The sequence below is a fragment of the Prionailurus bengalensis genome, chromosome C2 (genome assembly GCF_016509475.1).
Source record: "Prionailurus bengalensis isolate Pbe53 chromosome C2, Fcat_Pben_1.1_paternal_pri, whole genome shotgun sequence".
In the NCBI taxonomy this organism is placed as follows: domain Eukaryota; kingdom Metazoa; phylum Chordata; class Mammalia; order Carnivora; family Felidae; genus Prionailurus; species Prionailurus bengalensis.
This window is the reverse complement of record NC_057350.1, coordinates 158,475,728-158,499,815: the sequence shown is the minus strand read 5'-3', so window position 1 is coordinate 158,499,815 and position 24,088 is coordinate 158,475,728. Positions and strand designations below refer to the sequence as shown.

The window sequence follows — 24,088 nt, the reverse complement described above, 5'->3', positions numbered from 1 at the left end:
CTTCAACTCCCGCAAGAGTATGACCGACGCAAACCTCACAAGCAGAACACTGGTCTAGAAAGGAGGAATGCTGAGATTTAGTATCAGGTCCAAAAGCCTCTGATTCGATTTGTCTAGACAAACAACATAAACCACCCCGATGGAAGAACTATACGAGTAGCATTTTATACACGTGAAGTCTGCTTGATGCTTCAGTTTAGTATCTGGTGGAGTGCTATGATGTTTTCTTAAATTTATTCTAAAAGCAGAGCTTTCTGTATAAGGTTGAAGTATGCTAACGTAAGACAAATATACAAGCCATGAAAATACCAGTTAATAAAAATCATCTGCATATGCCAACTCCTGTGGGTTTTCTTTCAAAAGGCATGCAGTGTTTAATGCAACACATACAGTTTTCTGGGTGTGGGGGATAAAAGTCAATTGAAGTGTGCCCTTTGACACAACACAGCATTGCCCTAGAGTCCCCAAAAAGGTTTAAGCTTGTCAAAAGACTTTTTTAATTCTCATTTGAGGATAAAGAGAAAAAAAAAAAACTTTAAAATACTGTATTTGCTATAATAAGATTCAAAATTCAAAATATTGGTTCTTCAAAGGTTTGATTTTGGCTAGTTCTCCATACCCAACACCTAAACAGGCATGTGGTTGAGAAGTGTATACAACTTCTTTTCCTACATTACAAAACACAAACAAACAAAAAAAATCAGCATGTTACACCTTTCTAGGAATAACAATCAACATACAACCTGATTGGTTCCACATAGGATATGACTTTCAGATTATTCCTCCATATTAAAACTTTAGCTAGAAAGTTCTCTCAAATATAACCGCACATTTCCCAGTTTTTAAGTTAACATTTACCTTTTTCAGATTATGAGAGTAATACATGTTTAATGACAGAAGATTCTATTAGCAGCCTGTAGGAGACTCCCACACACTCATCAACACCACAATCTTTAATATTAGCCTATTAGGCAAAAATATGATAGATTTGGTTTTATTTGTACTGTCCTGATTATTTTTCCCCCATTTCTTCAAGGTATAATTTACATACACTGGAAGTGACCGTTGTTAGTGTGCATTTCTGCTAGTTCTAACAAATGCACTCATGAGGTCACTGCCACAATCTAGATATGGAGCAGCTCTATCACTCCAGAAGGTTCCCTGTACCTTTACATTCCTCCCCTGTTCCCGGCCCAGCCCCTGGCAACCACAACTCCATTTTCTGCCCCTGGAAGTCTTGCCCATAAACGGAATCCTACAGGATGTAGTCTGGCTTCTTTAACGAATACATTTGAGATTCATCCACGGTGCCGCACATGTCAATAGGTCATCACTTTTTTTTTTTATAAATTTTTTTTTTTCATTTTTTATTTATTTTTGGGACAGAGAGAGACAGAGCATGAATGGGGGAGGGGCAGAGAGAGAGGGAGACACAGAATCGGAAACAGGCTCCAGGCTCTGAGCCATCAGCCCAGAGCCTGACGCGGGGCTCGAACTCACGGACCGCGAGATCGTGACCTGGCTGAAGTCGGACGCTTAACCGACTGCGCCACCCAGGCGCCCCTATAGGTCATCACTTTTTATTGTTCCAATGATCTTCCACTGCACAGATGTTTCAAAGCTTATTTCGGTCTGGGGCAACTATGAATAAAATCAATAAAACCATCTGTGTACAGATGTTTGTGCAGACTTAAGTTTTCATTTCTCTTGGGCAAATACCTAGGCAGGGGTGGGCTTCCTAAGCCATACAGTTAAGTGTCCATGAGCTTTAAAGGAACTGCCTGACGACTTTTCACGGTGGCGCTAGGATTTTTACATTCCCATCCTCAAAGTATGAGAATTCCAGTTGTTCCATTCACAGCCTTGTAAGCCCTTGGTACTGGCAGTTTAAAAAAATCTCACCCATCCTAACAGATGTACTTTTAGTTTGCATTTTCCCTGATGACTAATGATGTGGGGCATCTACATGAGCTTATTATTCTATTATGCCTTCTCTGGCGAATTGTTTATTTGCATCTTTCGTCCATTTAACATCGAGTTGCCTTTTAATTTACTGAGTTTTGAGAGTTATTTTATATATAACCTCTAGTAATACAGAAAAAAGCTTTATTTTAAAATGGTCATATTGACCGTATTTACATTTCCTGAAAACAGCTTCAAAAGCTTTCTCAAAAAATGACTTGAGTATAGTTGACATTCACAGTTATATTAGCTTCCACCATAGTGTCCAACATAGTGATTTGACGATTCTATACATTACTCAGTGCTCATGGTGAGAAGGGTAGTCACCATACAACATTATTACAATATCATTTGTACTTTCCATTTCTGTGACTTACTTGTTTAAATGTATACCTCTTAATTCCTTTTATATTTTTCACCCCTCCCCCCATGTACCCCACCCCTCTGGCCACTTGTTTTCTGTATTTAAGAGGCTGATTTTTTTGTTCATTTGTTTTGGTTTTCAGATTCCATATGTAAGGGAAACCGTATGGTATTTGACTTTCTCTGACTTAATTCACTTAGTACAATACCCTCTACGTCCATCCATGTTGCTGCAAATGGCAAGATCTCCTCTGTTTTTAATGGCTTAGTACTCCATTGTGTGTTGTGTGTATACAAACTACATCTTCTTTATCTATTCATCTATCGATGGACACTAGGTTGCTTCCATATCCTAGCTATTGTAAATCATACTGCAATGAACATAAGAGTACATAAACCTTTTCAAACTACTGTTTTTTTATTCTTTGGTTAAATACCCAGTAGCAGAATTACTAACTGTATGGCATTTCTATTTTTAATTTTTTTTTGAGGAACCACTACACTGTTTTCCAGAGTGGGTTCCACCAATTTACTTTCCCACCAACAGTGCACAGGGGTTCCCTTTTCTCCCCATGCTTGCCTAACACTGGTTATTTCTTGTCTTTTTGACACTAGTCATTCTGAGCAGTACGAGGTGATCTCCCATTGCAGTTTTGATGTGCATTTCCCAGATGATTAGTAAGGCTGAGCATCTTTTCACAGGTCTGCTGGCCATCTGTTGGTTCTCTCTGGAAAAATGTCTGTTCAGGTCCTCTGCCCATTTTTTAATTGGACTGTTTGTGTTTCTGGTGTTGAGTTATAGAAGTTCTTTATATATTTTGGATTTATCATTTGCAAACATCTTCTGAGCTCTGAGAATTCTTTATGTATTCTCTATCAAATATGTGACTTCCAAATATTTTGTCCCACTTGGTGTCTTAATAAGATCTTTCAAGAAGCACGAGTTGAGGGGCACCTGGATGGCTCAGTCGGCTAAGTGTCCAACTCCTGATTTCAGCTCAGGTCATGATCTTACAGTTCATGGGATTGAGCTCCACATCGGGCTCTGCACTGACGATGTGGAGCTTGCTTGGGATTCTCTCTCTCCCTCTCTCTCTGACCCTCCCCGGATGTCTCTCTCTCAAAATAAATAAATAAACATTTTTTAAAAAAGAAGCAGGTTTGGTAAAATCCAATTTATCAACTTTTTCTTTTATAGATTGTGCTTTTGATGCTCTATCTAAAATAGCTTTGCCTAAGTCAAAGCTACAGAGATCTTCTGTTTTCTTCTAGAACTTTTACAGTCCTATGTTTCACATTTAAGTCTATGATGTACATTTGAGTTTTTGTAAGTGTATAAGGAATGGACCAAGACTCATTTTTTGCATATGGATATCCAATTGTTCCAGTACATTGTTGAAGACTACTTAGGCTTTGTCCACTAAATTGCTTTAGCACTTCTGCTGAAAAATCAGTTGATCATATGTGTGGGTTTATTTATGGACTATATTCTATTCCACTGATTTATATGTATGCCCTTTTCTTAACACCATATAGTCTTGATTATTGTAGCTTTATACTAAGTCCTGAATACTCCAGTTACTTTTAAGGTTAAACTTTTCCATCTTTATTGGTTATTCACATGACCTTTTAATGAACTCTCTTTTCATTTGTCTTTAGTAGAGTTCCTCATTGACTTGTAAGAGCTCTTTCAATAGTGAGGATAGTAATCATCTATGTTACAAATTATTTCCTTGGTTTGTTTCCTAATTATAATTTCTAAAAAAATACATGTACAACCATACTATAAACTGGAATCAAACCATATCCATAAACTGGAATCAAATCTATTACCTTTTCCTTATGATTCCTGTTTAGAAAGGCCAAGATCTTATAAATGTTCGCTTTTTGGGGGGGGGGGGGGGCGTGTAATTCGTGTTATACAAATCCTTAATTCACCTGGAATTTATTTTGACACATAACACAGACAGGAACCTGTCATTCCTTCTTCCTTAAATGTTTAACTATTTCCAATACAATTTATTAAATAATTCCTCCTCTGATGCCTTCTGATAATTGAGGAAGTTAAAACTATTAGAGCCTGTTTGCCTACATCACTTAAGATCACCAGCTAAACAACCATGCTGAGGTACAGCGGTGTCCTTGGGGGAATCGGTCCTTATACTAAAGGGTCACAAAGCAGACACATACAAGTACTCAACAAATGTGTGGCACCACTATTTGCCAGGCACTGTGCTAGGTGCTGGGATGTAATCATAATGAGACCTTAGAGGTTGGCAACAAAGGGAGAATGTCCAGGACAGATGACACTATTGCCCTTTGTGTCCCTTGCCACAATTCATCTCTCTTGATTCATTTGCAGGAAAACAATGACCATCTGGCTTATAATTGATGGCTCCATCTTACCTTCCACCGAGGATACCCGTGTTAGAGTTGCTTCCAAGTATGTACCTCACCCTACCTCCAAGAGCCCATAAGCACTGCTAAAGGCTTGGGCTCCATGTAGTAAACAGAGGGACTATCATATTTGGTTTGTTCTCCTCCCAGTTATGAGAAATAACTGATATACGCCTGCATAACTTTAACGTGTAGAACGACAGTCTGGTTTACGCATGTTGTGAAATGATTTAGTTAACACCCATTATCTCATACAGAGACAATAAAAAGAAAAAATAATTTCTCCTTGTGATGAGATTTCTTAGGATCTATTCTCTTAACTCTCCTATATACCACACAACAGTGTGAACTATAGTCATCATGCTGTTCACTGCATCCCCGGTACTTATTTAATCTTATAACTGGAAGTTTATACTTTTTGAACACCTTTTTCTAATCCCCATCCCTTGCCTCTGGTAACCACACTCTGATCTCTTTCCCTGAGTGTGGGGTTTGTTTTGGTTTGGTTTTAGATTTTCACATATATAAGTGAGATCATACAGTATTTATCTGTCTTATCTCACTTAGCACAACATCTGCAAGTCCATATTGTCACAAATGGTAGGATTTCCTAATTTTTTATAGCTGAATAATATCCCATGGTGTGTGTGTATACATATATATACCACAACTCCCTTACCCATTTATCCACTGATGGACACTTAGGGTTGTTTTAATGTCTTGGCTATTGTCAACAATGCCGCTCTGAACACGGGGGCGAAGAGATCTTTTTGAGTTAGTATTTTCATTTCCTTTGGATATATTCCCAGAGGTGGAATTGTTGAATCATATAGTACTATTTTTAGTTTTCTGAGCAAACTCCAGTTTTCCATATGGTTGTACCAATTTATATTCCAACCAACAGTGCAGAAGGTTTCCCTTTTCTCCACATCCACAACGGCATTTGTTATCTCTTGTCTTTCTGATGACGGCCTTTCTAGCAGGCACAAGGGAGTATCTCATTGCGGTTTTAATTTGCATTTCTCTGATGACTAGTGATATTGAACATCTTTTCATGTAACTGTTGGCCATTTATATATCTTCTTTAGAAAAATGTCTATTTAGGATCTTTATCCATTTTTAACTGGATTATTTGGTTTTATTGTTGTTGAGCTGGAGTTATTCTATATATTTTTGATATTAATCGCTTATCAGATACATGGTTTGCAGATATTTTTTTCCCATTCCATAGGTTGCCTTTCCACTTTGTTGGTGGCTTCTTTCCCTGTGCAGAAGCTTCTGTGTTTGACGTTTTTATTTTATTGTTTGTGCTTTTAGGTGTCCTATCTGAAGAAATCATGTCAAGGAGGTTTTTTCCTGTCTCCTTCTAGGAGTTTCATGGCTTCAGGTCGTACATTTAAGTCTTTAATCCCTTTCAAGTCAATTTTTGTGAGTGGTGTTAAGACAGGGGTCAAGTTTCATTCTTCTACATGTGAATATCCAATTTTCTTCAACTTATTGAAGAGACGGTCTTTTCTCCAGTGAAGATTCCAGGCTCCCTTGTCAAACATTAGCTGACCACATATGCTTATTTCTGGACTCTTGATTCTGTTCCATTACTCCATTTGTCTGTTTTTATGCCTGTACCACTGTCTTCATGACTACAGCTTTATAGCATAGCTTGAAATCAGAAAGTATGAGCCTCCTGCTTTGTTCTTCTTTCTCAGGATGTCTTTGGCTATCTTGGGTCTACTGTGGTTCCATATAAATCTTAGGAATGTTCTTCTATTTCTGTAAAAAACGCCATTGGAATCTTAATAGGAATGGGCTTTTGGTAGTATTAACATTTTAACAACATTAATTCTTCCAATCCATAGACAAGGGCTACTTTCCATTTATTTTTGTATCTTTGATTTCTTTCATCATGTCTTATAGTTTTCAAAGTAGAGATCTTTCACCTCCTTGGTTTAATATGTTCCTAAGTGTTTTATTGTTTTTGATGCTATTGTAAATGGGATCAATTTATTTCATTTTCAGAAAAACTGTTAATGGATAGAAACGCTACTGATTTTTGTACATTAATTTTGCATCCTACAATTTTACTGAATTTCTGATTAAGTTCTAAGAGTTTTTTGGGGAGTCTTTAGGATTTTCTCTATATAAAATCATGTCATCAGCAACTAGAGACAGTTTTACTTCATTTCCAATGCTGATGTCTTTTAATTGTTTTTATTGCCTGATTGCTCTAGGTAGGACTTCCAATACTGTGTTAAATAGGAGACAGCGTCTTGTTCTTGATCTTAAACGAAAAGCTCTCAGCCTTTTACCACAAAGTATGATGGTGGTGGTGGGCTGGTCATATATGGCCTTTATTATGTTGCGGTACACTGCCTCTACACCCACTGTAAGTTCTTACCACAAATGGATGTTGAATTTTGTCAGATGCTTTTTTCTACATCTATTGAGATGATCATGATTCTCTTCTTTCAATTCTAGTAACAATAATTGATTTGCAAATGTTGAACCATCCTTGCATCCCAGGGATAAATCACACTTGATCATCATGGTGAATCACTTTAATGTGCTACTGAATCCAGTTTGCTAGTATTTCATTGAGAATTTTTGCATCTATATTCATCAGGGATATTGGCCTGTAGTTTTCTCTTCTACAGTGTCCTCTTCTGCCTTCAGTATCAGGAAAATGCTGGCCTCATGAAATCAGTTTGGGAATGTTCCCTCCTCCTTGATTTTTCCAAAGAGTTTGAAAAAAGGATTGGTATTAATTCTTTAAATGTTTGGTAAAATTAACCAATTGGATTTCTGATTACTGAGTCAATCTCCTTACTAGTAATTGGTCTATTCAAATTTTCTATTTCTTCCTGATTCAGTCTTAGGAGGTTATATGTAGAATTTTCCCATTTCTTCTAGGTTATCCAGTTTGTCAGCATACAGTTATTCATAGCAGCCTTTTTGACCCTCTGTATTTCTGTGGTATCTGTTGTAATAGCTCCTTTTTCATTTATAATTTTGTTGATTTGGGTCTCTCACTCTCTTTTCCTTGATAAAATCAGCTAAGGGCTTGCCAAGTTTGTTTATCTTTTCAAAGAACTGACTTTTAGTTTGGTTAATCTTTTCTATTGTTTTTTTCTGTTCTCTATTTATTTCTGCTCTTTATTATTTTCCTTCCTTCTATGTGGGATCTTTCCTGCTTCTTAATGTAGGCATTTATTGCTACAAACTTCCCACTCAGAACTGCTTTGCTGCATCCCAAGTTCTAGTTTTGCATACCCACAAGTTCTAGTATATTGTGTTTCCATTTTCATTTGTCTTCAGAAACTTTCACTTCCCCTTTAATTTCTTCTTTGATCCATTGGTTGTTCACGAATATCATGTTTTTTAAGAGTTTTTGGTTATGATTTCATGATTCTTTCTCTTCTTTGCTATCAGTGTGCCAGTCTCTAAGAGGTCTCTAATATTACCTATCTGTAAGTTGAAGGATGAAAATGTGAATTTGCTGAACTTGCTAGAATTTTATGTAAAATTAACCAAATAAGGATCTGAGTGAGACCCTGATGAAAACTACAAACAAAATACATGCAGTTTTACACGGGCTTAGGACAGTCCATTTCAGCATCCTAGGAGACTTTATCTGCTTGCTTCATGGTGCTCTGCTATGGGACAAATCAAGAAATGATCTAAAGAAAGTGATCAATAAATAGTTCTCTAATTGGTAAGAGACGCTGATAGCTAAGGACTCTGAAGTTCAATTCTCTTACGTGAAGTAACACAAGAATGAAGCCTTAGAAGCCTTCCTTAATGATTAAAAAACTGTTCCTTCTAATCCCCTGACAGCAGCTAGAAGAGTCAAAAGTAGAAACGGAACACAACTTCGCTAACTCTTCTTACCTCTGCTGATTAATGAACTAACTCATCTTGATACTGAAGCTGGATAGTAAATCCAAAAAAATTTTATCAAGCTGTTTAACTGACAACTTCAGAGCAACATAGCCCACCCACGAACTGATAACTGAGAACAAAATTAGGACTAATCTAAAACTACTGGGAATCTTCTACTTCTAGGTAGACTGCAATGTGTTGAGCAGACTGAAGGTCCTGCTGTTAACAACTAGAAACAAAATGATAACTTGCAGAAATCCGGTTTTCAAGGCCTTGGAAGCAACAGAAATAAATGAACTGAAATTCCAGAATCAGGAAGAGCTCTAAGAGCTGAGGCAGAAATCCAAACAAGAATCATGTGACCTCAGGAATATCAACAGATCACATGCGTTCCTAAACAAGGTTAAACCAAATCAACTTATACTATACCTAAAAGAAGAGCCTTTGTCTACCAACTTTTTAGAAACCTGAAAAATAGGTAAATTTAGGAAAATACAGCTAGTCTGATGCAAGAACATAAGCTTGCAGTGGACTGACATTCAAAGTCTCATGTAACAATCAACTGGTTTTTGTACACATTAGTCTCCTGAGAATTTGTTAAGCTGGTTTCAGTCCTCTAGAAACTAATTACCACTGAGCACAAAACTGAGAATCACACTTTGGAACTGGGGGATCACACCGTCTGAGGGGCTTTCCTGCCATCTACTGGAGCTCCTGATCCACGTTAAGTCTCTTTAAACTGTAACAAGGACCTAAAGTCAACGAAGAGTTGATACATACAAACTGTTCATGACACAAAATGGGTTTAAAAAAAAAATACCAAACACACCAAATACCTACAAATTAAGTCTTTGGCTTTAAAAAACAAAAAGGACACCATATCCCCAACGATCTGATGTTCCTTTTGGGAGAAGCCCTGTCTATAAGCTTACCTCCAGCTTTCCATTACCATCTTCCCAAGTCATAGCTAGGAAATTTAAAACACTATAAGGAAAATGAGAGATTAATGTATAAAACAAGTCGGTCAAGTAGCCAAAGGCACAAAAATAAGGACACAATTCCACACCTCTATTTTATGTTCCAAAGCTTACTTCAAAACTGCTTCAAAGTTGTGGGCCCATTTTTTACTCAGCCCCACAAGCCTGCAAGATCAGATCTAAAATAAGCTTCATAGCGGTATGTTAGAACATGCTTCAAACCGCAGACCTGCCTCAATGTGCAGAGAGGAGGTGAGTCCAGGACATGTTAATATATAGGCACAAGTCAGGGAAAAGGAGTTCCAGTATGAGCAAGGGTATCGGGCGGGCCATGGGGGAGGGGGCACGATTACACTTTGTAAAAAAAATTTAGCAGAATGTAAGTTTTCATTTCTTTAGTTCGTTTTCTGTAATATTTAACTCATTTAAACAAACATTAGGGCCTGTCATGTTTACCTGGTGACAGGAATGGAACACAGATAAGATATAAACAAACACACAGTTCTCTTTCTCAAGGACCTTACTGTTGAGCAAGAGGCACAAGCGAGCCATCTGAAATGAGTGAGGTTTGGCGTCATCCCATCTAATTCCAATGGGAAAAGGCCATTAGGGCATGTGTCCCCTTCATCTCATCATCCTCTGTTTTTAGCCATGTTTTTAGCCATCTAACACCCCCCCCCATTATTTTTATCCAACAAACCAGGGCACCTACTCTGTGCCTGGCTGCATCCCAGGCAGAATTTAGACGTATCTACCAAGAGCGTCTCCCTCCACAGTCTTTTTCTCCTACTTGCTGGACAGGGCCCAAACGCTGAGGTCCTTACAGAGTTTTTCTTAGGTTTCAGGGTTTAAAATAATTGCAAATTAAACTTTTATAATATTGTTAGGCGCTGTTCTACACTATCGCGGATATAATTTTTAAAATATCACCATCAGGCCAACCAATAGAAACGAGGTGAGATAAATCAACGTTTTTGTGAAGACGAAGTGGGTTAGACAGAAAATGAGTTAATCGAGGATGACGGGAAGAGGACATTTAAAAACAGCGAGTCCGTGTACTGGGATGACGGGCGTGAGGAAGGGCCGGTGCCACAGAACGTCCCGGCTAATGAGCTCGGCTTAGCCCCGCGGTGCCCTCTTCTAGGCCCACTCGCCATCTTCCTCCGCCGAAGCCGGCGGCGACGTGTGAAGATCCGGCCGAGGGAAGCCACGGCCCTGGAAAGAAGACGACCACACGGCCGTGTGTGTGACCGTGACCGTGACCGTCGAAAGCGTTTCCTGAGCAGCTGCTCCGCGAGTCCTGACAACTTCGGGACCCCACAGGCGACCTCCCGATGCGCGGGGACAGTCTCCCCAGAAACGGAGACGCGTCGCCACCAAGTCCCACCAGGCCATTTCGGAGCGAGCCCGAGGGCGCCGTCGAGCACAGCACCTACGTGTCAACACGTGTCACCCGTTTTTAAGAAGACCACGGTGACGTCGCTCAACATTCAGGAGTTCGGACCGTGTGGCGACGCGTATCGTGACTACCTCGATTCCGAGTTTACCGTGTTGCAGGTGTGCGTTAACGGCTGAATTTTTGTTTTGCCAGCGGGTCCTTCTTCAACAGGTTTCTGCGTCTCCCCACAAAAAAGATAAAAAAAATTCCCAAGTAGATTTGATACTTTCAACTCCCTAAGGGTTTCCTGAGGCTACAACCCGAAGTGAATAGATTTAATTTCTGTATTTCTGTATGGAGACAGTTACCTGCTTTAAGTGGCTGAGAGAGCTCTTCTGAAGTTCCAGGAACCCAACCCGTTACCAAGCAAATCCTTTCATTTGTTTTCATCTAACGTTAAAAACACACACTGAGAAAAATCCCGCCTTTAGAAGTTAACCTATCCCCCACCTTCCGAAAGTTCACCACCGCTAGAAACACGTGTGAGAAAAACACAAGGGCCAAGGGCCCGGCCGCCCTCGCTCCCGGCTTTCCCACGGCGGCCGACATTTCGGCAACTCCCCCGAGGCCAAGCTTCCCAAGGCGCCGAAAGCCCCTCCGGAGGAGAAACGAGGCCGCCATCTCCGACCGGCCTTCGGGACGGCGGCCCGGCTCCACGGGAACCCGGCGTCTGTGCCCCTTCCGCGAAGGCGGTGGCGACAGTTACGCCGGACCGAAGGCCGACTTCGGGTCCGGCGCCGGGCTAAGCACCAGCGCGTCCTCCTTCCTCGAGCCGCCGCCGTCCTCGAGGCGGCAGCCGTCACTACCCTCGTTGCACACACGCCGGTGAGGGGGCGGCGGGGGGCCGAGCGGGTGGCAGGCGGGCAAGAGCCGTCGGGCCAAGGGACGGGAGGCAGAAGGGCCCCGAGGCAGGACTGCGAGCGCAAGGTGACCGACCGCAAGGGGGCGGCCTCGCGGGGCCGCGCGGGCCACTGAAGGCGCGGGAGTCGCGGGTGAGGACGACACGGGGGAGCCGACCCTGGGGACCGCGCTGCCGCCCCGAGGCCTCCGCTTCCCACAGGGAAGGAACGGGAAGACCTCCGAGGATTCCGAGCAGAGCAGAGCCGCGCACTGAAACTTCAAAAGGAACGGGGAAGCGGTTCTCCCCGACGGGCGGTGACCGCCTGCAACGGCCGCGTCCCCGGCACGGCGCCCCCTTCCGGCCGGTCCCCGCTGCCTGTGCCGGCTCTTGGCGCCCGAAGACCCGGGGCCAAGTCTCTCCCGAACCGTCAACGTCCGGGAACCGGCGGCCGGAACAAATGACGGGAAGGCGGCCTCCGAAATCCCTGCCTTCTCCCTCCTTCCGAAGACGCACAGAGTCGTCCGGGCGGCCCGGCCCCCACCTCCTCGCGCCAGGAGCCCGAAGACTCGGGGTCGGGCTCGAGAGCGAAAAGCGGGCCAACCGTAACTTCCGGCGTCTATTCCAGCGGCACCTGCGACCCCGAGCCCTGCACGCCGCTGCCTTTCCACGCACGCTCTGACAGGGAGGGAGGAAGAGCGGCCCGAGGCCAAGTAAAAGCAAACGAGACCAAACCCGAGTCGCGTCAGTTGGCAGCCAGGGCCCTGAGAAAAGTACCAGGTGCCACAAATCTTCCGGACGAAGGACACGGTTTCGAACGAGGCAGCGAGGGAACCTTCCGACCTGCACGAGGCCAGGGGACACCTGACAAGAAGCTCTGGGAACGGCAGCGGGAGGGGAACAAGCAGGACGGCCTCCCGGCTCCCAACGGGACAGGCCCGGGTGTCCAGCCTGAAGTTCCAGGCGCGGGAACAACATCAGGAAAAATTTCCAAAGGACCTGAAATTTGGTTTTCACTTACTTAGCCCCGAATAAGCACAAGGTGTGATTAAAATGGGGCAGAGGGAGGCGAACGAGAGAAGTTTAAGCTCAATCATCAATATCAAAAGAAGAATTTTATGTTCTTGTTAAAAATTTTTGAAACTGAAGAGATTTAAACATTTTTTTTTCCTGAACACTTATTCCTTAAAGCATATGAGAATTAAAATGTCGGGAGTCTATTTTTCCACTAATAACCTAAAACATTTGATCCTACAATTTTAAACCAGAGGTAGACGAGGCTGGATGCACATCAGAATCTCACAGAAGCTTCTGGATAAGGGCCTCACCCGAGACTATCTGAACCTCTAGGGCGGGGCCCTGGCAAGGTTTGCTTGTTTTTGAAAAGTCTGCTCCAGGTGAAATTTACCAGTGGTGAGTAGAGAACCACCAATTTAGATCTTACCACTAGCAAATTACACTAGAAAGTGGCATCAGTATATACTTCACTTTATCTGAATCTTATAACACAGTGAGAACAATAAGCACCAGAGCTAAAAATGCAGTAGGGAAGACATTAAAGGACATCTGTCATTTTAATCACATTTTTCAGGCCTCTCGTTAAAAAAAAAATCAATGGTTGAGTTAGCCTAAAAAACCCCTACGTATGGTACCTATAGATTACACTCCCTATAACATGTCGTGCTCAAGAATCTTTATTACGAATATTAAGTTCTAGAGTAGCTTATTTATATCTCAAAAGATTTTACTCAAAGCACAGAATGGCTCTTCCCTAAATACATAATTATACAACAGTCACACTGTAAAGCCAGCACGTCGTGCATACAGAGCTAATACTGTAAAGTGCTTTTATTTACATAGGGTTCGTGGCAGATCAATTTTTACCTATGATCTCTGAAATAACTCATTTGTTTCACAGGCACACGGAACTTCAGAAAGTTTAGGAAAGGAGTTTTTTCTTTTGGTTTTACGTGACAAGTGGTGATGGTATACTCTGTAAAAGGTATCTTTCAGAATATCTGACCTGCACTCGACAGCTGGATTGCGGAAGGTGTGCACCACGTTTCTAAGGATACGTTTTTCACTTCCACACAACTGAACACCGCATGCGGCCGCCTGGGCCCAAGGAGGCAGTGCGGTTCATGCTGGATACGTACCATGTAGGCAGGTTTTATATTTACCTTTTTATTTATTTTTTTTTTTTTAATTTTTTTTTTCCAACGTTTATTTATTTTTGGGACAGAGAGAGACAGGGCATGAACGGGGGAGGGGCAGAGAGAGAGGGAGACACAGAATCGGAAACAGGCTCCAGGGCTCTGAACCATCAGCCCAGAGCCCGACGCAGGGCTCGAACTCACGGACCGCGAGATCGTGACCTGGCTGAAGTCGGACGCCTAACCGACTGCGCCACCCAGGCGCCCCTATGTTTACCTTTTTAAATAAGACGAACAAGATAGTGCTTTAAACAGACCAAACTTACTTCCCTATGCATAAAAGGGCACAAATGATCTCTCACTCTACACTCAGGCCTAAACTCTGTGACACAAGCCAAGGTCTTCTAATCTATAATCCATCAGGGCTCACGGTCCAAATGGCAAATTTTAAGAGTAGGTAATAAAAACTTAACCACAGTCTGACTCTGGGAAGAGAAAGTTCAAGTCGGAAAACACAGAAACATTACTAAAGCATCTGTCTCTAATAAATCGTAACTTTGAGCAGGAAAAACGAAACTATACCCCCTCAGATTTGGTGCCCCTTGGGAGGGACTGTAAAAGCAAATACGTTAACAGCTTTTCTGGAAGAAATCTGAAATAAAAGCAAGGAGTTATCAATTCACAACAAACTATAATAGCAGATTTAGATAAACCAAAGAGAAAATTTCTGATTTATGCCCTTCTGGACTAACTTCAAAGTTCTATCACAAAGGTATTACACCTTAGGTTGTACAACGTGTACAGTAAGGACTGATTTTTTTAAAAGTTTTCAAAGAAAATATTTACAATTATACACATGATGCTACAATCACAGTTCTGATGGCTGCCCATTTCCCAAACTGTCTAAAAAAGACTCTTGTAGGAGGGAGTATGTGGACATATTTCTTCATGGCGTTAAAGCAGAGGAAGGAACAGGCTGTCCCGAGTACATTCAATGTGGCTTCTAGTTAAACCACAACTCTTGGCTTGAACGTGCCACGCAAGATTTCCAAAAACTGGTATACTGCACACTCTATAAGTAGCACATAAATTAACAGTCAAGAATATCTCAATTTATGTTTTACTAATCCACTTTTTCACAAGATAAGGCAATGCTTTTCAGATAGACCGGCTAGTCACTTTTAAATTCACACTGGATTTTGAAATGTTCTTCGCATGTACTAAGTTAGGTCAAAAAAAGGAATAGTTAAAGATGCTTAGGAACACAATTTTAAGATATGCCCAGAGTCTTCATCCGCTCTTAAAGCATTATTGAGCCAGAAAAAGTATATATTAAGTAATAAAAGCAAACTAAAAATCTGTAAAAGGTACTACAAACTACATATAGTTCTTGTTCACAGGTCAGAGGGAATGATATGATACTGACTAACTCTGAACATTAAGGGCAGACGCCAATACATCCTAAAACAAAATGACAAAATAGAATCTATGGCAATAAGCACAGTTACACATTGATAAAAGGCATAGGTCATTATGCAAAATAAATTATAGAAATTTACATACTTTACACAGCTAGAAAATAACATATAGAAGCAAAAATTGATTAAAATACAAAATTCAGATTAGAGTAGGGAACTAGTATAATTCTCTCAGAATATAACATCAGAATAAAAACCTGACACAGAGGAACAAATTATACAATTAGCAACTTCAATTATGTACAAAAACTTTGTATATGCTAAAAATAGTCACCAAAAATCACTATGTATTAAGCCACACAGAAAATCTAAAAATACTCCCCGAAGCAAAAACCAGTAAGGTTGCAATGTAGACTACTGACTGCCATGTACTAAAATTAGAAGTTAAAAACCAAACAGCTAAAAAGAAACATAAATCTATCTACTTTGAATTAAAAAAGAAAAAAAGAACCTCTGGGTTAAGTAAGAAATAAAAGAGTAAAGATAAACTTCAGCAATGAAAAACAATGACCAGAGAGTGAAATCCTCAGGATGTTACCAGAGATTGCAGGAGAGAGCAACACACAACCTTAAATGTTAGAAATCAGAACAATGAAGAAAAAAAGCTTTCAACTGAAGACAGTAGAAAAGAAAACAAAGGGAAACTGAAAGATCATGGAAAAAATTAGTAACAACGAAAGAAAAAGTAATGATGTAGAAAACAAGTGCAGTTGTAGGCATCCTCCCACTTTCCTTTTCCTTTTTAAAAACTTTTTAAAAGTTTTTTTAAGGCAAGATTGAAGATATAAGAAAAAAAACAAGAAAATTATAGTGAATACCTGTGTACCCACCATCCAAATTAGAAAATAAACATCACCAATACAGATAAAACCTTCTAGATATGCCTGCCCCTCGTGTAACCTCATGCATTCTTCAGAGCTTTACTACATGTGCATGCACCCCTGAACAGTACATAATACTGCTTCATATGTTTTAAACTTTGATATAAACGTTGTAATACTATCAGTATTCTTAGGAATCTGCTTTTCTTAAATGTTTGTGAACTACAGCCATGATGACATCCATGGTTCATTAATCTTCACCAATATATAGAATTCCATCACATGAATATCAAACAATGTATTCCCCTGCTGATGAATACTCAATAATGCTGTTAAAAACATTCTCTGAAAATCTGTGTACATGAGTGAGAGCATCTCTAAGGGTGTGTACACAGGAAAAGAAATGCTAGGTCTCAGGATTGTGTACTTCTTTAACTTTAGTAGATAATTGTCTTCTACGCAGTACTAGTTAGATTTCCTGAAGATCTATAGTGTTATCTACACTTGGTTTTGTCTTAGTTTTTCCCAATGTGAAAAGTATGGATAGTATCTTATCAGGCTTTTATTTTCCCTGATTATTACTGAGGTTGAACATCATCATTTCCATGTTCAGACATTTATGCTTCCTCTTCTGTAAATTCTTGGCTTCATTTTCTGACGAGACCTGCTCCATTAATCAAAAATCTCTGACTCAAATATCCTAATGAAAGGTTTCGGTGAAGCCTTGTTATCTGCGGTGGGCAGGAACCATTCAACAACCCTTTCTTTTACAGGACACAGAAATCTAAGACGAAAAGCAGTATTTTGGTGTACAGAATATTCAGTATAAAATTGGTGCTCTTCAATGTGTGCCTTTAATCTTCCATAACCTGCATTTCAAATGATCAGAATGCAAACGGAAGACTCCTTAGAAGTGTGATATCATGTACATGTAATATTAGAGCATTATTATTCCAAGATTAAACTAAACATTGTAAAAGCTGACCACACCTTCAGCTTAACGACTTGTTAAAAATTAAGAATAAATTCCTAAATTCCTACATGACTTTCAAAGCAGATACAATCCCAAAGGGACAACACTGCCACAAGATGAAAAGGAGCAAACACTTCCACCCGGAATAGATAACTCAGGACAAGAGAGAACACAACGTTTTGGAGTGAAGAGAGGGTAGCTGGCAATGCAAAGGGCTACCAAAATTCTGGAATCCACCATAGAGCAGATGTCTGTATGTCAATTTCCTGTCCTATACAATGAAACAGACAATAACCACCACACTGGTCGCTGTGAAAAGTAAACACGGTAACACAGGATACAATACCTCTATCTGATTCAATTCTACTCTACGGATGAGGAAATGAAGCAGAGAGAGATCAAGTACACTCTTCAAGATCACAATAAAAGATCCCCATGCCCAAATTCTTCATAATGTACTGTAGCATTCACAGTACTTTTCCAATATGAGTCTCAACGAGTGTTAAAGGATATGTCCAGGAAGGAGCAGACTAGGGGCACTACCAGAAGGATCTAAGAAGATAGGAAATGTACTCAGACGTTCAAAAGAATTACAGTGAGCAGGTGATGGTTACCTTAAATGAGAACTTACTCATTTTTCTCTGTGCTGCCGAATATACTTAGATGTCTGCCACATAAGGGGTAAAACTAACTGCCAGCTTTAGGAATACACGGCATTCATGAAACCCAATCTGTTAATTAAGACACATTTAAGAAAGTCCCTTAAGAAATTATTTTCAGATAAACAGCAACCAATTTGACCAACTATTCTCTAGCTGGTGGAATTCAAGTGGGCAAATATTGGAGGAAGGTTACCTACCTACTGCGGGTGCATCATATTCATCACCAAGCAGAATTTCTGGAGCAGAATACGCAAGAGATCCACAGCTTGTTGTGAGCTTCTTCCCTGGTTGAAATTTGTTGCTGAAACCAAAGTCTGTCAACTTTACAAGACCTTGTTTTTCGAAGAAGACTACATTCTCTGGTTTTAAGTCTCTGTGAACCACATGGAGTTTATGGCAATAAGATATAGCATGAACGATCTGAGCAAAGTACTTCTTGGCCAAATCTTCATTAAGTCCCTCTTCGTGTTTCATTATGTAATCGAACATATCTCCTCCATCTCCAAGTTCCAGAATAAGATAGAGTTTGGTCTGGGTGTCAATAACTTCATAAAGGCGTACGATGTTGGGATGCTGCACTAGTTTCATGCATCTCACTTCTTGGAAAAGATGACCGGTGGCTAGAGTGTCCAATTTTGTCTTGTCAATAACTTTGACTGCTACTTTTTCACCTGTAAAGACATGCCTGGCAAGTTTAACCACTGCAAAATGACCTCGACCCAAGGTTTTATCCAGATCATATAATCCAGCAATCTTTCCATCATACCCTCGCTTGAATCCTGCCATGCTGGTCCAACAGAAGAAAAAATATATAGACTGTTCAAAATGGATCTTCTCATATAAGAATATTTGGTGAAAATAAGGAATTCATTTTCAGTGTCGCCACGGACATCTACAAAATAAGAGAAGAAACAAAATTAAGTTTCTGTAGCTTTTCCTTTTATAGTTTCCTGACTTTTTTTTTTTTTTTTTTAAGAGAAGCCTGAAGTAAATAAATTGAGACATAAAATGAGTAAGGGCCATATAACAACCTGTTTATATATTTGGGGTTTATATTACAAAGGCTGAGAATTTAAATACCATATTAAATTTTGCAAACTGAAAAAAAAAACTGATTTGTTGAAACAAGTTTTTGGTGATGTCAGAAATAAGAAACCTGGCAAGTTTGATAAACTATGTTTAAAAAAAAATTTTCCCCCAAAGTAATTTCAATTAGTGTCTTAAAAAACAAGGCAAGAATTGACAAAAGGAAAACAGAATAAACATTTGGACAGAAACCCAACAACTTTTTCCTGTTATTCCAAAACTAGCACTATTTCCTGTAAGTACCAAAAAAATCCCTTTAGTGAAGCCTCCTCTAGTTAGAATTCCAGCTGGAATTCCCTTCCCTTCTCCGTTATCTCCACAGCAGCTTGGACACCACCAGCCCATGAGGTCTTATTCTACAGATTTTCATATACACCATTTCCCTCCTAAGACCGTAAGGTTCTTGAAAACTCTAAGGTTCTATTTTTTTCCTTCTACCCTCCCCTCCCCTAAACAGTGTTTTACATATAACAGGTAGTCAATATTTTGTTACATTTTGAAATTCAACTTCTTTCCAAAATGTTTACATGCCAATTGTTTGCTCTTGTGTCACTAGGGCCTAGAATGGCAACTGACACACAGTAGGTGCTTAATAAATGTTTGCTGACTGGTACTCGCCCTTTGTACTTATCAGTTATGCCTCTATTACAGTCTTCACACTGTCAAACCAAACTCACCACAATCTGTTTATAGTTCAAAAACAAACAAGCATGCATTTTTAAAAAAAATTCTTTTTAACGTTTATTTATTACTGAGAGACAGAGAGAGACAGAGCATGAGCAGGGGAGGGGCAGAGAGAGGAGGAGACACAGAATCCGAAGCAAGCTCCAGGATCTGAGCTGTCAGCACAGAGCCCAACGTGGAGCTCGGACTCACAAACCGGGAGATCATGACCTGAGTCAAAGTCGGATGCTTAACTGACTGAGCTACCCAGGCACCCCAAACAAGGATGCGTTCTTAAACCATCTTAAAGATCCTTTGGTTTTAAAGACCATATCTCACATGGCATTTAAAATTCTAAACCTTTATTATGTAAACTCTAAATACAGAAATCAGCTCTTATAAATGACCTTCAGAAAAACAAATGTATAAAATCATACAAATTAAGACATCACTTTAAATCTCACAAATTCAACTCCCACTATTATTTTTTCTGACCAAAATTTAATAGAATTATTATAAAATCCAATGAGGAATACAGCCATCTCCCAAGACTAGCTCTCTCCCATGAGTGCATACAACCCTTCCCTTCTGCAAAGTCTCTTCTAATGCTCCCAGTATATACTTTCATGTTTCCAGTTGTTTTATTAAGAACAGTAGTTACATCATTTACTCCCACTTAGATGAAAACATCCCAAAAAAGTAAATCGTACATAGAACAAGGTGTTTTTTTTAAAAAGCACTAGCATTACATTCTTTCAATCTCGTTTTTGCTTAAAAGAACAGAAGAAAAGCGAACATTAAAAACCTATTATACGTATTTGTGTAAAATGAATCAAAGTGCTGCAACTATGATTCAAACTGTTCTTATTTCAAAGCCCACGCTCTTTATAAACATTTAATCACACTAAATGATGTTATGCTTAGGGTAGTATCTGGAGAGTTAAAGTACCAACTATAAAAGAGGCATAAAGTCATTCCCACATGCAAACTGAAATTATCTGAAACACCTATCTGGAGCCACCCTCAAATATCTATATTAGCTGTTAGTATGTTTATTAATATGTTTTTTATATTTTAGTAATTACCATAATAATAAATATAAGTTACCACTTACTGAGTAAGTATAATATCTCACTCATATACCAAACTCTTTACATCATCCTCATTTAATCCTTACAACTGCCCTCAGAGATAGGGATTATTAGCCCCATTTTGAGGCACAGAAATGGTCAGTCACTTGGCACAGGCTACCAGGTCCGTATGTAAGACTAGGATTCAAACCCAGGACCACCCGACATCAAAATCTGTGCTTTTAACCACTATCTACACTGTTTCTGCAATCTAAATGATTAATCCCGTTTATTCTATAAAGATTTTTAAAATAAGAAACCAACAGTACTACATACAGGTGTTGGAGAAAAAGCAAATTTCTTCTACACTGTGTATTATCTTGTCATATAAGCTAATAATTTTAATGACAAGATTAACAGGAAAATCCAAGTGGAAAGATGTTGCTTTATTTGGACAGTAGTTCCCCCAAAGAAAGTTTAATTCAGGCATATTTAATTTTCAAAAATAGCAGCTCTAAGCTAACTCCAGGGGGCAGAAAACTATCTTTGTATCTTTAATTTTGATTAATTAGAAGGGCAGTAATTATTCTTAAAGTTCTACCTCAGTCTATTAAGTCACAAGCTGGCAAATCCAACTTAAGCTTTCAAAACAACTTTTAGGCTGCCCTCAAGGGATATAACATTTGTTTTTCTCATCCCTTTAGTTTAGATGTATTCTTGTTAAATGGCATATAAATCAGATTTTAGAAATAAATCTGAATTTAAATTAAATTTTAATTAAATTAATTAGGTCATTCACTTTGTCTTGTTACAAAAGTAATAAATGTGTACGTAAATGAGGGGGAAAAAAGTAGTTTTTCAGGGTCTCTGACACCCAGAAACAATGACAATTAACACTCTGCAGTTTCTCTTCCCAGAACTGTGCCAGCAAAAGGGTACAATGAAAATAGTTTTTAATCCACTAGCAAGTTCATGGGAAGGAATCTGACAGGGTCTCTTCATGATGAGGCTACCTTGTGGTGAAAGAATAATCATTTTCACTACCAAGGAATTTACTCTTTTTGTACTTCGTTTCGTACCCACAGTGTCTATGAAACCACAGCGGTTTACCAAAAACCAGGACATTACGATTAACTGAAGGTCGAAAGGAAAAACATCCTCGTTACTGATCATCTCTTTAAGTACTAGCCTACTGTGCAACCCTACCATCAAGTACATTTTGTGTTCGCACAGGAAGTAACTACATTGTTTTTCGATCTCTGAGGACCTTGCAGGGCCTGAAAGTCATGCTGAACATCAACGCTGAATGTTAAGAGGTGGCTTATACAGAGTGCAGGTGCCTCTGGTGGCTCCAGGACATACCCTACAAACCCGCATACTGAATAATCCTCGTTACCACTGTGTTTTGTTAGTTGCTTCTTTTTCCTAAAGGAAAACACAGAAGGAGATTTTAGTTTAGTTCTATTTGTTTTAACTTTGCTTAGACTCAAAATACACATTCTAAGGCTGGATCCAGACAGACATAAAAATGGCAAATTTGTCTTTAGTGACCCAGCATCCCAGGATCTTTCTCCCCTCTGTGAATTACAACCCATTCAAAGAGCCTTGAGGAAACAGAAATTTAACAGTGAACACATAAACAGAGATTGTTCCAGGCGGCCAGGTCAGACAGATTCTACTAGAAGGAGGAGGAAGTAATAATAATAAACAGTGAATTCACCATTTTCTAAATGCTTCCTGGGTAACAGGCTCCAAATCCACATCTCACTGAATCGAAACCAAGAGCCTGCAAGCTAGGCGCAATGAGGCTTGACTTGCCCAGTTAGCAGCAGGAGGCAGCTCCAATCCTGCCCAGCCCGGTTTCCAAGCCCAGCCTGCCTGCAGGAGCCCCTGCCGGATCATGAAACACTCACTCCAGCAGCCAAAGAGGGCGACCTTCACAACATACAATCTTCTAGCAGGCCAGCAGAAATCAATTATGATGCCAGCACCTGGGAACACAGAAAACACCTTCACACGGAGGCTTTCCATTCGACAGGAAAAAAGAAACTATCACTACGAACACAGGGCACTGATAGCTAAGGCGGTGGCATACTGGCGGAGGTGCCTCACGGTACTCTCCACAACACTGAAATACCCCACAAATACTGAAAGGCCTAAGCATTCACACTAGGCCAAGGCGATTTACACAACACACCGAAGGTGAGCATCCAGGTAACCCTTAAGCTCACACACAGGGCCTCGTCTAGAGACAGGTAAACCCTGGAACGCTTACCTGCTCCTTCGGCTCCAAGAAGGATACGGCAGCTCCTGCCATTACCCTTGCTTCCCTCTCTCCACCAGCCCGTCTCATCCAGCCTCTGGGCAAGGCAGTGTGGTAGTCCAGTGTGGCCGAACACTGGTTCGGAGCGCCGAGGACTGGATCTGAAACCCAGCTCCCCTATCAGTAGCCATGGGCCCTGAACAAAAGCTGACCTCCCTGTATGATCGGTTTCCCCAGCAGGAAATGTTAGTAGTAAGAGTACAAGTTCACAGGTTGTGGGGAGAATTAAATGAGTTAGTACAGGAAAAAGGTCTGCAATTAAGCCTGACACAGAGGAAGCAGTAAACACTAGCTACCACCACCGTTATTAAAACGATGGTGTTCTCCTTCGTCCAAATAGAAATTCTTTTACTGTTCCACCCTACCGCGAGAGAATGAATTTACAGAGCTGTCCAGTTTCCTAAAACATATTAAACTGAAAATGATGGATGTAAGACTGTAATGCAAAGAAAATAATATCTCCAGTTGGGCATCAAAGCCTGATAATTTTTCCAAAAAAATCCCACAAAATCTAAGTATTGGCTTTTGAAATATCAAGAGGACCTTCTTTCAAGTCTACCCTTTCAAAAAGAACTAAATGTTCCTTTACATTTTTTCCCCCGAAAGTAATATATTCTTACAGAGAATCTAGAACATATAGGCTAGGGAGCAGGAAGAATTAAAAGGCATCCGTAGTTCTACCACCGAAGATCGGCGCCATTAACATTTCGGCAATCTTTCGGCAAATATTTATACAGTTTCTTCTTTGTTTTCAAAGGTGTGATCACTCTACACAGAACTTTGTATCTTGGAGCCTACTTTTTTCACTTGACATAGCCCTTTCCTTTTAATATTTTGCTTCAATTATGAAGTTATGAAAGAAATATCTGTACAATATAGGGAAAAATACAATTAGAACATATAAACTGACAAAAAGAATTTCTTTTTACAAATCATCCAATTTTCTACCGTCTGAGACAATCTCTGTTAGCAGTTTGGTACAAAGCCGTTCAAATTATTTTCCAAGTA

The 24,088-nt window shown here is 40.0% G+C and overlaps 1 protein-coding gene across 2 annotated transcripts in view; it reads right to left on the bottom strand.

The window, feature by feature from the left end:
• The window catches only part of SNRK (SNF related kinase), a 59,660-nt gene that overhangs the window by 23,385 nt on the left and 12,187 nt on the right, over positions 1–24,088 (bottom strand). Inside the window, exons 1-2 of one of the 2 annotated variants that reach the window (XM_043595918.1) lie at positions 18,136–18,250; positions 10,288–10,790 (exon numbers count right to left, since the gene is read on the bottom strand). Coding sequence is in view for 1 of the 2 variants with exons in the window: in XM_043595915.1 (XP_043451850.1) it covers positions 18,136–18,724 (589 nt within the window). In the remaining variant the exon portion in view is untranslated. Of the gene's footprint in view, positions 1–10,287; positions 10,791–18,135; positions 18,831–24,088 lie in introns of those variants that run through there. The other variant, XM_043595915.1, reaches the window with a different exon arrangement.